Source organism: Mesoplodon densirostris, chromosome 8 (assembly GCF_025265405.1).
Source record: "Mesoplodon densirostris isolate mMesDen1 chromosome 8, mMesDen1 primary haplotype, whole genome shotgun sequence".
NCBI lineage: Eukaryota > Metazoa > Chordata > Mammalia > Artiodactyla > Ziphiidae > Mesoplodon > Mesoplodon densirostris.
Window position 1 is genome coordinate 31,030,105 of NC_082668.1, and position 15,238 is coordinate 31,045,342.

The 15,238-nt window shown below is 37.9% G+C and overlaps 1 protein-coding gene across 8 annotated transcripts in view; it reads left to right on the forward strand.

Moving 5' to 3' along the window:
* Positions 1 to 15,238, forward strand: part of INO80D (INO80 complex subunit D) — a 66,444-nt gene that overhangs the window by 17,070 nt on the left and 34,136 nt on the right. For 7 of the 8 annotated variants that reach the window (XM_060107031.1, XM_060107032.1, XM_060107030.1 and 4 more), the window contains 3 exons: positions 2,330 to 2,422; positions 2,531 to 2,777; positions 8,314 to 9,056. In XM_060107031.1, the coding sequence (XP_059963014.1) occupies positions 2,560 to 2,777; positions 8,314 to 9,056 (961 nt within the window). In that variant the 5' untranslated portion in view covers positions 2,330 to 2,422; positions 2,531 to 2,559. The remainder of the gene's footprint in view (positions 1 to 2,329; positions 2,423 to 2,530; positions 2,778 to 8,313; positions 9,057 to 15,238) is intronic. The other variant, XM_060107038.1, reaches the window with a different exon arrangement.

The following is a 15,238-nucleotide window of genomic DNA, read 5'->3' on the forward strand; positions in this document are numbered from 1 at the left end:
GCACAGGCTCCGGACGCGCAGGCTCAGTGGCCATGGCTCACGGGCCCAGCCACTCCGCGGCATGTGGGATCTTCCTGGACCAGGGCACGAACCCGTGTCCCCTGCATCGGCAGGCAGACTCTCAACCACTGCGCCACCAGGGAAGCCCAATTCTGAGTTTTTTTAAAAAAAGAAACAACTTTTAATAAAGTAGGCATTTCTTTATACTTCCTTAACATAACACAGAAGTCAGCATTATTGCTGCCATTGACTCAAAGCAGTTCTCATTTAAAGTTAGGAGTACCAGTGGTTGCTCTTATTAACATTGTTCCAGTAGTTCTAGCCAATGCAAATAGGAAAAAAAAAAGATGCATAAACATTGGAAAGAAAGGGGGAATCATCAATCTTGATAGATATGATGCCACCTAGATAGAATATGTCAGTAAAAAAGTGAACGTTAACCCTTCATATGATTAATAAAATATTCTCATACATATATAGGCTACTTTTTTCATAATGGCAGTTACTTTTTTCAGTCACTTATTTCCAGCCTATTTATTTCCTGAAGTTCATGTAGATTTACTTGGACTAATTCATGAAAGATTTATGTTTGCCAGGTGGATGAGCAGGCCAAAGAGAGGGTGTAAAAATGAAACAGCATGGGTTTGCTTTGAAATAATTTCCTGTCCTGAACATCCAGACCTTCGGGGCAGCTAAATTTAAATTTTTAGTCCAACTTTTCTTCCTTGCCTCCTGATAAAGTGAAAAGGGAAAGCTCTTATTTTTGTTTTACATTGATGTATGATTAGGTTTACTCAGTAATAAATGTGATTTTTATTAACCAGGCTAATGTTTCAGATTTTTTTTTTTCTGCTAAAGTAAGTGTAATGCTTCTCAAAGGTAATACAAATTCTCTACCTTTATCATGAGCAGGTGAAATGTAGTAATAATAAGAACATTTATGAGTAATAACTTCTATTTGTTCAGTGTTTAACTTATACAAGGCATAGTACTTCGCGTGTTGCGTGCTCTGTATCATCGGATCCTTAGAGCAACCTGATAACATAGCTACTAATATTATCCCTATTTTACAGATGAGAAAACTGAGGTTAAATGATTTGCTCAAGGTGAATACTATAGTTACCTTGGCAGATAATCAGACTTGAGTAGACATATCTTCTGACTCTTCAAGGATTTATGTATCTTGTCATTCACTGGTATAAGGAGTTTCATATTTAGTTTTGGAAATGAGAGAGTGTTTCTTGAGTTTCTCTAGCTGGTATCTAAGCTGTTCATCAGCTGTCTGGGTGACTTCTGGAGTGTGGAGAGGGTGGGTTAGACCAGTGGTCCCCAACCTTTTTGGCACCAGGGACCAGTTTCGTGGAAGAGAGTTTTTCTACAGACCGGCGGGGTGGTGGGGGTGATAGTTCAGGTGGTAATGTGGGCGATGGGGAGTGATGGGGAGTGGCAGATGCAGCTTCACTCGCTCCCCGGCTGCCCACCTGCTGGGCCGTGGGTTCCCTCACGGGTCCAAGGCCTGGGGGTTGGGGATCCCTGAGTTAGACCACAGCAGCCCCCTATGTCCTGATGTGACTGATTAGTTGTTCAGTTTCATTGCAGACTATATGGTGTTATGGTACATAAATGTTACTGCTGGACCTTTTGTGTGTAGAGAGATAGTGACTATTGTGTGATTGCTTCCTTCCGTTTTCTTCTTAAACCTCCAAAGACTCATAAGCCATGATAACTTTACTATAGCACAGTGTTCTGCAGAGTACTCAACTGAATGGTGGAAATGTGGTGAAGAGTCTTTGGACTCAAGAAATTTACAGTCTGGATGGGATAGGTAGGGGGGAATGTTAGGGAAAATGACCTTTTAAAACAGGAATTTGCTCTTTTTTTGTAGTTTATAGAAACATTTGTTATAAACTGCTAAATATTTTGCCAACATATCAAAAAATGTAGACGTTCTGGGGGAAGTGTTGGGTCTACGAGCTCATTCCATTGTCATTTTAAAGAGATCTGGGTTCTGAAAATAGGCATAGCATGCAACCATCAGTAGTGAAAAAAGTGACTTGCCACCTTATGACGTTAGTTTGGTGGAAGAGCCCTGCTGCTTTGAGTTATTTACAAAACTTAACCAAAGCAAAAATTATTTAGTTCAATTTGGAGTGGTAGGGCAACTTAATATTTTATAATGTGTCTTATTATTTGAATTCAATATTGGGATGTTGGATTACAATGAAGAATCCATCCTGTTAGGAAGAGTGATATCCTAGTATTTTACTTCCCAGATGAGCAAGCTTTGCTTATTTCTCTTTGTTAACTAGGCCTTTTGATATTTTTGTAGACAATCTGCTTCATCTTGATTCTGCAGCATTCCCAACTGTGGTATCCTTGGGGTTCTCTTAACATTGCTATGGTGCAGAAGATTTAAAATCAGGTATGGCTGGCTGTGGGGCAGAAGTCCCTCAGTGAAATTCTCAACTTAAATCTGCATTATACTCTCTGATTTATCATTTGGGTTTCTTTTTTTGTGGTGGTCTTTTAGCTGATGTTCACAAGGAATAGAGTCACGTGATGTATGAAGGGAAACATATACACTTCTCTGAGGTTGACAATAAGCCCTTGTGCTCATATAGCCCCAAACTGTGCAAGCAGCGGCGACTCAACGGCTACGCTTTCTGTATCAGACACGTTCTGGAGGACAAGACTGCCCCCTTCAAGCAATGTGAATATGTGGCCAAGTATAATAGCCAGCGCTGCACCAACCCCATCCCTAAATCAGAGGACCGCAGGTAAGTGCTGACAGTGGGAAGCAATCTTTGATTATTAATTAGTAGGCTTGGAAGTTGGGCTTTTTTGTTTGTTTGTGTTTTGATATGATGAACTTAAATGTTGTGTTCTGGGGGTAATCTAAGTAAACTTTAGAATGGTTCTAAAGATGAGTGATAGCAGTTTTTAAGAAATGGAGTAGTAACTGGGGAATTATTTGAAAAGTATGTCTGTTTTCTTCTTTTTTACTTAATAGACTTTCTAGGATTATTAAAAAAATTTTTTTTTTGCTTGAAGTCTTGGCACTGATGTGTTTGGTTTGCAGCCTTAGAAAGTATTTCCTGATTTCTCTACTTAGAATTTCATCAGCCTAGGAACTACTTAGGTGTTATAATTAATGATAATAATTTTAGAGTTTTTAAATCTTTGTTTGAAAGGTAGCAAATGGTATGTACTTATTGAAAAAGAATTATTCAAAAGAATGATTACTTGAATCATTCAGATTTACTTCCTCTCAGACTTCTTTTGGTGAAAAAGGGTTGCATATAGACTATATTTACTATAATTTAGAAACTGTATTTTCATAGTAAAGTAGGCTTTTTGACTAGGATTATGAATTTATATTTTTCTGAGTTAAATAAAATGTGGAGGTGTTTTTAAAGGAGTCTTATGCTGATTATTCATCTTTCATATTCTTAGGAAAATTTATATGATTTCACATGTAATCTCTTTTTTTCATGTTTTTTTTCTCAGTTCTCCAGAAACCATGCTGATCATTTTAGGATATTACAGAGAGATGCATGCTTATTTTCCTAAAAGTTTCAAATACTTGTTATCTTTAGGTAGAAATTTGAACTTTTTACTTCTGTCTTTAAAAAATACATATACAACCTTTGTTTTTGTTCCTATATATAAGCGAATGTCACCTACATAAATTGGTTGAAAAGGAATCATGTATTTTATATGTCATGGTGAGCAACTTTTAAACTTTTAGGGTGAAATAAATAATTTGTGTTGATAAATATCCCACCAAAATGAGTACAGTATAATGTGGTGATTTGGGAATACTCTCGTAGAATTTCTGATGAGCACTGCAGGCTTCAGATTACAATACCTGAAAGTTAGAAACAGCTGTTTAGTGAGGAAAGGAATAAAATTTTAATCTCAGGTGAGAAAGGCACCAAGGTATTAGGCTCAGCATGTCTGTCCAGTTGGTTTTAGCTGACTGAAAATAATTTCTTACTGTTGCCCTTTTCTAACTTGAAGAGTGGATGGACTTGGATTAACTTTTTTACTTCAAGATCCATTATAATCACATTTCTATAATTTTGTCTTAAATTTAGTTTATCACACACAGTTGCAATTTTTGTCAACCTTGGATTTTTTTTATTTCAGTCGAAGCAAGTGTTATCTTAATAGCTAACAGCAAGAAGTAAAGTGAGAGTCACTCTGAATTTCTCCAAAATATTCTCTGAAGCATACATCTTCACCTTTATATTTGAAGTAATTTTCTTTTTTTAGAACAAGAAGGGAAAGGACTTTTATGTTGCTGTGTCAAGAGAAGCTAGGCTTAATAAATGCTGTTATACATTTTTTCAGAATTGGTCCAAAATCACATGAACACAAATGCTATGAATACTTTTCTTGTTGTAGGGTTGATTGAAAACAGATTAAAGTAGACATTAGTAGGAAGTAATATTTTACCTCAAGAAACCCAGGTTGAATTCATGTAATAATATGTTTAAACCCATGTATAAATATAATAGTTATAACTGTACTATATGATACAATGTAGAAAAGATTAATATTCTTTTGAAAATAAGCTTTTATCATTGTTAAGGCAGTTACTCCTTGGACACTTAGGGATTTGACATGGTTTTATGTATAGTTTTAGAAAAGAAATTCCCAAGGACTTTTAATTGACAGAATTATCTGGTTGGTAGTCAGCTAGAGGAAGCTCCTTAATAATATCTGGTGTGTAACTTACCTGGTGTGTATTATAAGTGCTAACTTATGGGATTCCGTCTTTTGGATAGAATAGTGTTATGTTCGGTAGAAGTACTGGTATAATTGAAAAGTCCATTTTCTAATATACAGTGGGAAGCTAAGGCCCATTACTGTAGCCTTGATAGCTTAGAGATAAATGGGTATATTAAGTTGGTTATTTTATATAGTATTTTAAATTTAAGTTTGGTATAATTTTATATATATATTTATTTAATCGTATGTATTTACCAAGAAATTTTCTTGTTTCCTATATTTATTCTTTTCTAAAACAACTTAAGATATAATTCACATACCATACAAGTCGCCCATTTGAAGTGTACAATTCAGTATTTGTTAGTGTATTTACAGGAGTGTGCAACTATCAACACAGTCTAATGTTACATTTTCATCCCCCCAAAAGAACCCATTTGCCGTCAGTCCCCTGTATTCTTTTAGACTGGAAATTCATATTTGCATTATTTTCAATGCTGTTCCTAACTAAGTAAGCTGTTCTAATTCTAGTTATGAAGAATTTTCCCTTTTAGAAGAGGCAGAGTTTTTAAGAGTTCAGGCTAAATGTTGTGATAGTGTGACAGTGGCTGGAGTGGGAGTTGAGGGTGGGGTTGAAGGGGGACTGTACATGAGGATTCGCCTCTGCTGGATGAGGTCATGTAGCACATAGTAGCCTCATGTACCAGTCCAGGCTGCCCATGTAAATGAGCAGAAGAGTTTGATTTCTAAATTTAAAAAACCCACTTCAGGGCTTCCCTGGTGGCGCAGTGGTTGGGAGTCCACCTGCCGATGCAGGGGACACGGGTTCGTGCCAGTCCGGGAAGATCCCACATGCCGTGGAGCGGCTGGGCCCGTGAGCCATGGCCTCTGAGCCTGCGCGTCCGGAGCCTGTGCTCCGCAACGGGAGAGGCCACAACAGTTGGAGGCCCTCGTACTGCAAAAAAAGCAACAAACCACTTCACTTCTCCCCACTAATAGTACTAATCCTTTTGTTAATTTGAAAATGAGTAGAAAACAACAAAAACCATTAACTCTTTGTTGGGAAGCTTAGTACAGTTATCCCTGAAACCCTTTTCCTTGTTGGCTGCAGCTTTATGAACCTGTTCTGTTTAAGGTGTGTAAGAGACCTAGCTCAAACCTGCTAGGCACACGCGCGTGCGTGTGCACACACACGCACACACACAGTGTAACGTCTCTTTACTGTCCAGAAAGCTGTTTCTTAATAGTTCTATTTAAAATTAAAGAGTGCCTCTGATAGATTTATTTTTAAGACAAACCAACAAAACCATGTGTCCTGATTTTTGGTGAATCTGTGTTTTTAACAATCATTAAAACAGTTTTTTGTTGCAGCCCATTGAGTTTGGGGATTGACATTATTTACTTTTTTGCCTTTTTCCCCAAACTGTGTTCTATGGAGATATCATAAATATGCTGCAATAAAATAGGTGCCATTTTAAATACGTTTGGGAAGCAATGCTATATGGGTAGATTTCTACCCTTGGTGTATAATGCACATTATCATACAGAATGCTTTGAGAGGTTTTTTTAAAGCAGAAACAAATGAAGAAATCGTTATCTAATTCTGTTTAAGCCAGCATTTTCCAAATTTATTTAAGCATGGAATACTGTTTTTATGACATACTTGTTAACATACCTTGGAACTGCATGAGGTATACCAGTTTAGGAAATACTACTTTTCTACTGGTTAGAAGCCTTCACAGGATTTCAGTGAAATTTATTGGAATAACATGCATTTTGCTTTCTCATTATGTAGAAGGATTCTGTCTTTTCATAGTATTTTTGAAATAGCATTAATATTACAGAAGTAACCTGCTTATTGTTGAAGACTTATTGAGTCTTTGTGAGCTTTGACTTTTATTTTTTTCTATTTTTTTAATTGAAGTATAGTTGATTTACAATGTTGTGTTAATTTCTGCTGTATAGCACAGTGATTCAGTTATACATATATATACATTCTTCTTCATATTCTTTTCCATTATAGTTTATCACAGGATATTAAATATTGTTTCCTGTGCTATATGAGCTTTGAGTTTTAGTTTCTCTCAGCTCTGTCACTTTCCAGATAGGTGGTTTTGGACAAGTAATTTGTATAAAATTTAGTTTCCTCATCTGTATAAAGGGCATTATTTTAGTACCTACTGCAGGTAGAAACTAGCTAGAGGAGATAATCCATGTACTTAACACGTGGCTGGCTATTGAGAAACTCATTGAATCAATTATCGCACTAACTAGTTTTATTATTTTATTTTCTCCTCTCTCTTTCTCTTTGTGTGTGTGTGTGTGTGTGTGTGTGTGTGTAGAACACACACAGTAGACATTTGACATGCTTTTTTTTTTAAACTTTTTATTTTATATTGGAGCATAGCCAATTAACAATATTGTGATAGTTTCAGGTGCACAGCAAAGCGACTCAGCCATACATATACATGTATCCATTCTCCCCCAGACTCCCCTCCCATCCAGGCTGCCACATAACACTGAGCAGAGTGCCCTGTGCTATACAGTAGGTCCTTGTTGGTTATCCTTTTTTTTTTTTTTTTTTTTTTTAAGTATCATAAACCACAGCTTAGATCTGTTTTCTGGTGATTTGGCTTCACTATTTTTCCAGATGTCATTATTCCTATTATTTATTTATTTATTTATTTATTTTTGCTGTGTTGCATCTTCGTTTCTGTGCAAGGGCTTTCTCTAGTTGTGGCAAGCGGGGGCCGCTTTTCATCACGGTGTGCGGGCCTCTCACTATCGCGGCCTCTTGTTGCGGAGCACAGGCTCCAGACGCGCAGGCTCAGTAGTCGTGGCTCACGGGCCCAGTTGCTCCGCGGCATGTGGGATCCTCCCAGACCAGGGCTCGAACCCGCGTCCCCTGCATTAGCAGGCAGATTCTCAACCACTGCGCCACCAGGGAAGCCCGGGTTATCCTTTTTAAATATAGCAGTGTGTACATGTGGATCCCACACTCCCTGACTATCCCTTCCCTCCATCCTTCCCCCCTCCCCCCATAACCATAAGTTCATTCTCTAAGTCTGTGAGTCGGTTTCTGTTTTGTAAATATGTTCATTTGTATCATTTCTTTGACATTTAACATTCTGAAGTGTTATGTCATAAGATCTTTGTGAACCTCCAATACTTGAATGGCATTGGGACATATATTTTTTTCTCCATAAGAGAATTTTAAGTGATCCTTTAGACTCCTGATGAGCTACTTTGTATGCTATGAATAGAGAATAACAAAGCGGTGTGAGAAGCAATAGCTGGGTGGTTGGTTATCCAGGGCCACTCACTATTTGAATGACTTGCTTCTGTCTGGCAGCCTCTTCACATGTGCAATTCATATATTTGCTTTAGCAAAATTGCACAGACTTTGAGGATTGCTTGAGGGTAGTGGAAGTTGTATAAATCACATCCACGAATGCCAAACAGTTATTATAGTCATGCATTTTGAACATATTAGGATTCACATTTTATGATACATAGTTTTATATTCTCCTTTTCTTAGTACGTATCATGAACATTTTCCTGTATATGTGTGTATTTTTAAAGGTACTGCAACAGCCACTTGCAGGTACTTGGCTTTATCCCGAAAAAAGAGAGGAAGAAAAAGAATGATCCTATAGATGAGGTAAAGGTCAGGCACCAGATGGATACCATGGCCTTTAGCCTGACGGTGCCCACGTTGGCCTTGAAGATGCCCAATGGACTGGATGGAATGTCCCTCTCTCCACCGGGGGCAAGGGTCCCTCTCCACTACCTGGAAACTGAGTTGGAAGACCCATTTGCTTTCAACGAGGAAGATGATGACCTAAAGAAAGGGGCAACTGTGAGAAAGAAGTTGCAGAGCAAGTTGGCCCAGAATCGGCAGCGCCAGAGAGAGACAGAGATTTTAAAAGTTCGACAAGAGCACTTTAGTCCCCCTCCTGCACCTTCTCAGCAGCAGCCTCCGCAGCAGCACTCCCACCTGTCACCTTTATCCACTTTAAAACCTCCAGCGCCACCGCAGGGTCTAGTCTGCAAGTCACCTCAACCTCAGAACACCAGCCTACCAATGCAGGGAGTGGCCCCCACTCCACACACTATAGCACAAGCCAGGCAGTTGTCTCACAAGAGGCCTCTGCCCCTCCTGCCATCTAGTAGGGCTCCCGTCGTGGACCCGCCCAGGACTGACCGGGTCCTCATGAAAGCCACAGCCTTCTCTCCACACTTCTCTTGTATAAGTCGACTGCAGAGACTGGTGAAACTGTGCACCCAAAAACATCAGCTGGACACTGATCTGTTTCCCCATTTAGGTGAGTTACCGTCTATTTTACCATATCATATGCGTGTAATTGTAACAAAATGTGCCTATTGCACAAGGTTTTATTTTCATAACCTTCTCATATGTAATAGGAGTAAAAGAATACTTGGACAGAGTGGTCAATTAAAGATTCATATTTAGGTAGACCGCTTTAAAGTAAATATGCTACTGGAGAGGACAGTGACTGGTGAACAGAACACAGAAGAAATAGGAGCTGGGAATTTAGAATTCCAGTTATAGCTTCTAGCAGTAGTAGTAGCAATATTAAAAGCAGTTGTGTTTGGTTTTGTGCCTCTGAGCTCAGTCCCTGTGTGTCTAATGAAGTTCTCCACATGTCTTATCACAGGACTTTGGAATAAGATTGCATTGTAAATATCTGCTGACAGTTTTCTGAAAAAAAAATTCTTAAAGTAATACCTGTTCACGATTGAAAAGCAAAAAATTACAGATAAAACTTTAATGTAGTCAAATGTCTGTCTTTCCTTTGTTGCTTCTGAGTTTTCTGTCTTACTCAAGAAAATCTCTCTGATAGCAAGTTTATACAGTTATTCTGTATTTTCTATTAATAGTTTGTTTTGTTTTAGATCATTTAAGCCTTTGATTCACTTGGAATTTATTCTTGAATGTGTTGTGAGTTGTGATTCTAACTTTAGGAAAAATTATTTGCATGACATATGACAGCAATAGAAAAATGGGAAAAGGATGGGAATAGAGGAGGAAGAAATATAAATGGTCAATAAACAAATGAAAACCTCAATCCTCGTAACAGACGAGGAAACGCAAATTAAAGTAACAATGAGTTACCATCATATTGGCAAAAAGTGTATCTGTTGTTGATGAGGATATGGGATCTCATACTCTGCTGGTGAGTAATGCAACAATATATACTAATTAAAAGTATATGTATAGCCAGCAAGCTCACTTTTGGGACTCTATCTATGGATAAAAAAAATATCAGAATGTAAGGATATGTGTTCCAGGATGTTTACTACAGCATTGCTTACAGTATTGCTTATAGTATTAAAAATCTGAAAACAACCTTTATAACCTATAGGAAATTCAGAATTGAGTAAATTCTGGTACATATACATTTTATGAAGTATTATGCAGCAATTAAAAAGAATGAATGGGGGCTTCCCTGGTGGCGCAGTGGTCGAGAGTCCACCTGCCGATGCAGGGGTTGCGGGTTCATGCCCCGGTCCGGGAAGATCCCACATGCTGCCGAGCGGCTGGGCCTGTGAGCCATGGCCGCTGAGCCTGCGCGTCCGGAGCCTGTGCTCCGCAACGGGAGAGGCCACAACAGTGAGAGGCCTGCGTACCGCAAAAAAAAAAAAAAAAAAGAAAAGAATGAATGAAATCTCCATCTTTTACCTGGATGTGCTCATGATACATTAACAAGTAGAAAAATACCAAGAGGTATTGTACTGTCCCATTTTTGTAAAAATAAGCAAAGTGAACAAACAAGGGACACCAATATATCTATTGATCAATCATATGGATAGATGTATGCCTCTCTGGTATGAGCATAGTTAAAGTGTGAATGGATGTACACTATCAGTCTGTTAACATTGGCTACCATGGCGGGGGATGGAATTGGACAGGATGTGTTTTTGGGAGATGGGAGTGATATTTCTTCTTCTATAGCTTCGTATTATTTCATTTGTTATTAAACCATGTATGACTTTTGGTAATTAAAAAAACTAATATAACTTAAAAAATATAGATAAGCAAAAGTAATAAATTAAAACACCCCAAGCCTTATTAATACCTATTTGTTAATATCTTGGCATATTCTTTTAGATATATAAAAGTAAGTTCCTGCTATATGTACAGTATTGTAACCTATTTAAAAATGTTTTGTAATGTATTATCACGTTAGTAATTTTTCATACACAGTTTGTCACAGCTGAATTCTTTCTTGAATTTAAATCATTTCCAGTTTATTAAAGTGTGAAGTGTTGTAGCTATATAGCCCTCTCAGTAAAATAATTGCCGTCACATCTTTAATTTTTCCTTCAAATAGATTCCTGGAAGCAGAATTGCTGATCCCAAGCTTTTGCACTTTTTAAAAAGGTTTTTGATATGTATTGCCAAATTTTCCTTCAGAATTATTTTGTCAGTTTACTTTTCTTTCAGCAGTGTATGAGAATGACAGTTTCTCTACATCTTTATAGCCCTGGATATTAGATATTATTATTATTATTTTGCCTTTGCAAAGTTTGCTTTAATTTGCATACCTTACATCAGTGTTTCTCAAGTGTTTGGCCTTAGAATCACTTTATTTGCACTCTCAAAAATTATCAAGGGCTTCCTTGGTGGCGCAGTGGTTGAGAGTCCGCCTGCCGATGCAGGGGACGTGGGTTCGTGCCCCGGTCCGGGAAGATCCTACATGCTGCAGAGCAGCTGGGCCCGTGAGCCATGGCTGCTGAGCCTGTGCGTCCGGAGCCTGTGCTCCGCAATGGGAGAGGCCACAGCAGTGAGAGGCCCGCGAACCGCAAAAAAAAAAAAAAAAAAAAAAATTATTGAGGACATGGTAGAGATTTTGTATATGTGAGTTATACTTATTGATATTTACTGAATTAGAAGTTAAAACTGAGAAATTAAAAAAAATACTAATCCATTTAAAAATAACCATAAATTAACTGCATGTTAACATGTTCTTTTTATGAAAAATAACTTTTCCCAAACAAAAACAAATATAATGGGAAGAGCAGCATTGTTTGACGTTGTTTAGCAAATCTTAATGTCTGATGTGCTAGATATGTGCTTCTGCATTCAATGTGTCCTGATGTGTGGGGTTTTTTTTTTCTGGTTAGGAGGTAAACATATGGCCTTACACATTTGTAGCTGGAAAACGGAGGGATATTTTAATAGTTTTTTCCAAATAATTGTAGATATTTGTAATTGGTTCTACACCAAAACTTGACAAGTGGTAGTTTCTTAAAAATTAGTTTCAACATGGAATATGAAACCATATCTAGGAATTTTGCATACTGTTACATTAAAATCCATTGATTTTTTTTTTTTTTTTTTTTTTTGCGGTATGCGGGCCTCTCACTTGTTGTGGCCTCTCCCGTTGCGGAGCACAGGCTCTGGACGCGCAGGCTTAGCGGCCATGGCTCACAGGCCCAGCCGCTCCGCGGCATGTGGGATCTTCCCGGACCGGGGCATGAACCCGTGTCGCCTGCATTGGCAGGCGGACTCTCAACCACTGCACCACCAGGGAAACCCTCCATTGATTTTTTTTTTTTTTTTTTTTTTTTTTTTGCGGTATGCGGGCCTCTCACTGTTGTGGCCTCCCCCGTTGCGGAGCACAGGCTCCGGACGCGCAGGCTCCGGACGCCCAGGCTCAGCGGCCATGGCTCACGGGCCCAGCCGCTCCGCGGCATATGGGATCCTCCCAGACCGGGGCACGAACCCGTATCCCCTGCATCGGCAGGCGGACTCTCAACCACTTGCGCCACCAGGGAGGCCCCCTCCATTGATTTTTGAATGAATATTTTACCCATGCGTGGTGTTGTAACATCGTATGTTGGTCATTTGGAAGATACTGCTCTACTGAGTTACACAGATGTCCCAAATGTTGACACATTTCATTATACAAAAATTTTAGATTGCGTTCATTAATATTAACACCAGTCTTATCGGAGAAGTCCAACTCTTAGGTATTTGTCATACTGTCAGTGATAAATTCAAGTTTTCCCCCAAAACTGAGCTTTCAAGTGAACATTTGAATGTTACCATTGGCAACAAATACTGTTCATTGTTTTCCTTGGGGTGATGGTTTCACTGTGTTCATTTTAGAAAAAATGACTGCCAGATAGCCAATAGTTTGTCTGTCAGTCACTCTTTCAAATAAAATTGGTGTTGAATGAGGGAAAAGCAGCTAGTTCAGGTCACAACTAAGAGTCCTACAAAGTGCTTTTCCTAAAGACAGCTGCTGTACTTTCTTCGGATGCAGTAGAGGTGCTTTATATATACCTCACATTTTATCACAAAAAGCATCATAAAGACATATACACAAAAATCAAGATTTAATCAAATAAACAGTCTTTAATAAATGAGTGCTTTATCAAGGATGGTCTTAAATTGTTTTTTGTATACTTGTTTTCATTTAATTACCAGTCATGGTATGGAATATATATTGACAACTAGTACAGTTTTGTGCCCCTGCCTTGATTCACGCTAAGGCATCAGCAGTTTCACCCACCATGGGTTTTTTGTTGTTGTTTTTACCATCAGTGCAAATGTCAACACGGTAGAAAAGGCAAATAACATTTTAGTATTGTTTTGAAGATTGTGTTGACCTAAACATCTCCCTAAAAAGGGTTTCAGGGACCCCTGGGGATCTGTGAGCCATACTTTGAGTAAGGACTGATCTTTTAGATTAGTAATGTAGTTTTGAATATTGGTTCATACTGCTTTTTTTGGACATATGTATTTCCTATTTTATCTTGTCAGTTTTTTCATCCATTTTTATTTAAGCATTCCTCTTTCTTATTGATAGGTGTAAGAGCTTTTTATACATATTTAATGTTTGTTGCAAAACCTCTCCTCACTCCCATTTGTTACTTGCTTTTAGTATCTATTATAAAGGTTTTGGAATTTAGAGTTTACATTTTTTTATGTATTCTCTCTCTCTTTTTAAAGATTTCTTCCTTTTGAATCAGGTTTTCTATCTCCTCTTGTTTAGGCTCTCTTCATTCCAAGAGTATATAAATATGTTCACTTATATTTTCTTTTAGCCCTTTTATTATTTTAGTCATCTGTTTGGAACTCATTAGGCATTAGTTTTGAGGCAGAGATCTAACTTTTCTTTCCAAATGTTTGCCTTTTTTCTACCTTTTACCCATATCATCTGCTAATTTTTATTTATATTTCTGTTTATTTCTAGATGCTGATAATATTTTAGCTTTTGAAACTATGAAATTTTATGTTTTGTTGAGGGCTGACTTTCAATCATTTTGAACAGAACTAAAACTCATAGAAAAGTATTGTCTTTTTATTTTTTAAAAATTCAAGCATATGAGGGACCCAAATTTTTAAAACAGTTTATTTTGGAGAAACCAGAAATTACAGTGCACTATTATAACCAAGTGTACTCTGCATTCATGTCAGCAAAGAATACTTAAAGAAAAACGCAGTATTTAATTGGCTTCTACAGTCCTGTTTGGGCTGGTTATCTCAATTAGTTACGTTGAAACTAGTGATAATGAAGCCAAGATCAAAGGTTTGCTTTATTGGACAGTTAATTTTACAACAGGAGAAACACTTCCATCTTACTTCTTATGACTTAGATCTTGACTTTTTCAGAGAAAGCATGGGTATCTTAGTAGACATTATTATGACTTCTACAGAAAATATAAAAGATAACAACTCATGTTCTAATTTTTTTTTTGGGGGGGGGCAGTACATGGGCCTCTCACTGTTGTGGCCTCTCCCGTTGCGGAGAACAGGCTCCGGATGTGCAGACTCAGTGGCCATGGCTCACGGGCCCAGCCACTCTGCGGCATGTGGGATCCTCCCGGACTGGGGCACGAACCCATGTCCCCTGCATCGGCAGGCGGACTCTCAACCACTGCGCCACCAGGGAAGCCCTCATGTTCTAATTTTTAAAGGTGCCTTGAGTGTCACTTTCTGTTTGAAAGCTCTCACCTTTCAACATCCTGAAGGTGATGATGTGGTCACTTACTTGTTTTTTATTTTTTTGATTTACTCTTTAACAAACTACTAATTATTTTAGTTAAAGAAAGTAACTTACTTTTTAAGATGACCTGACATTTTGAATAGTCATCTTGGAAGTAGATTTGGTGTTACTTTATGCCAATGGCAATATTTAATTTTAAGCATTTATAATTTGCATTTCAATTAACTTTTTCTTAATTTCCCAATTTGGCACATGTAAACTCATTTAAATTATGGAAGAAATCTGTGAGGTCCTTTTTAACTAACTGTGCCTAATGAAGATGGTCTTTTGATTTTTTGAGGGTCTCAAGAAGGGAGACATAGAATACTAGTCATCAAAGTATCTAATTAAAGTTTCATAGTGGTATGAGTTTATTAAGGTTATGTAGTCCACACACTGTTGTATTTTAGGCTATGCAACATCAGTATCTAAGACTTCTTCAAGATACAAAATTAAAAAGGCAAAACCTTTGGGACTTCCCTAGCGGT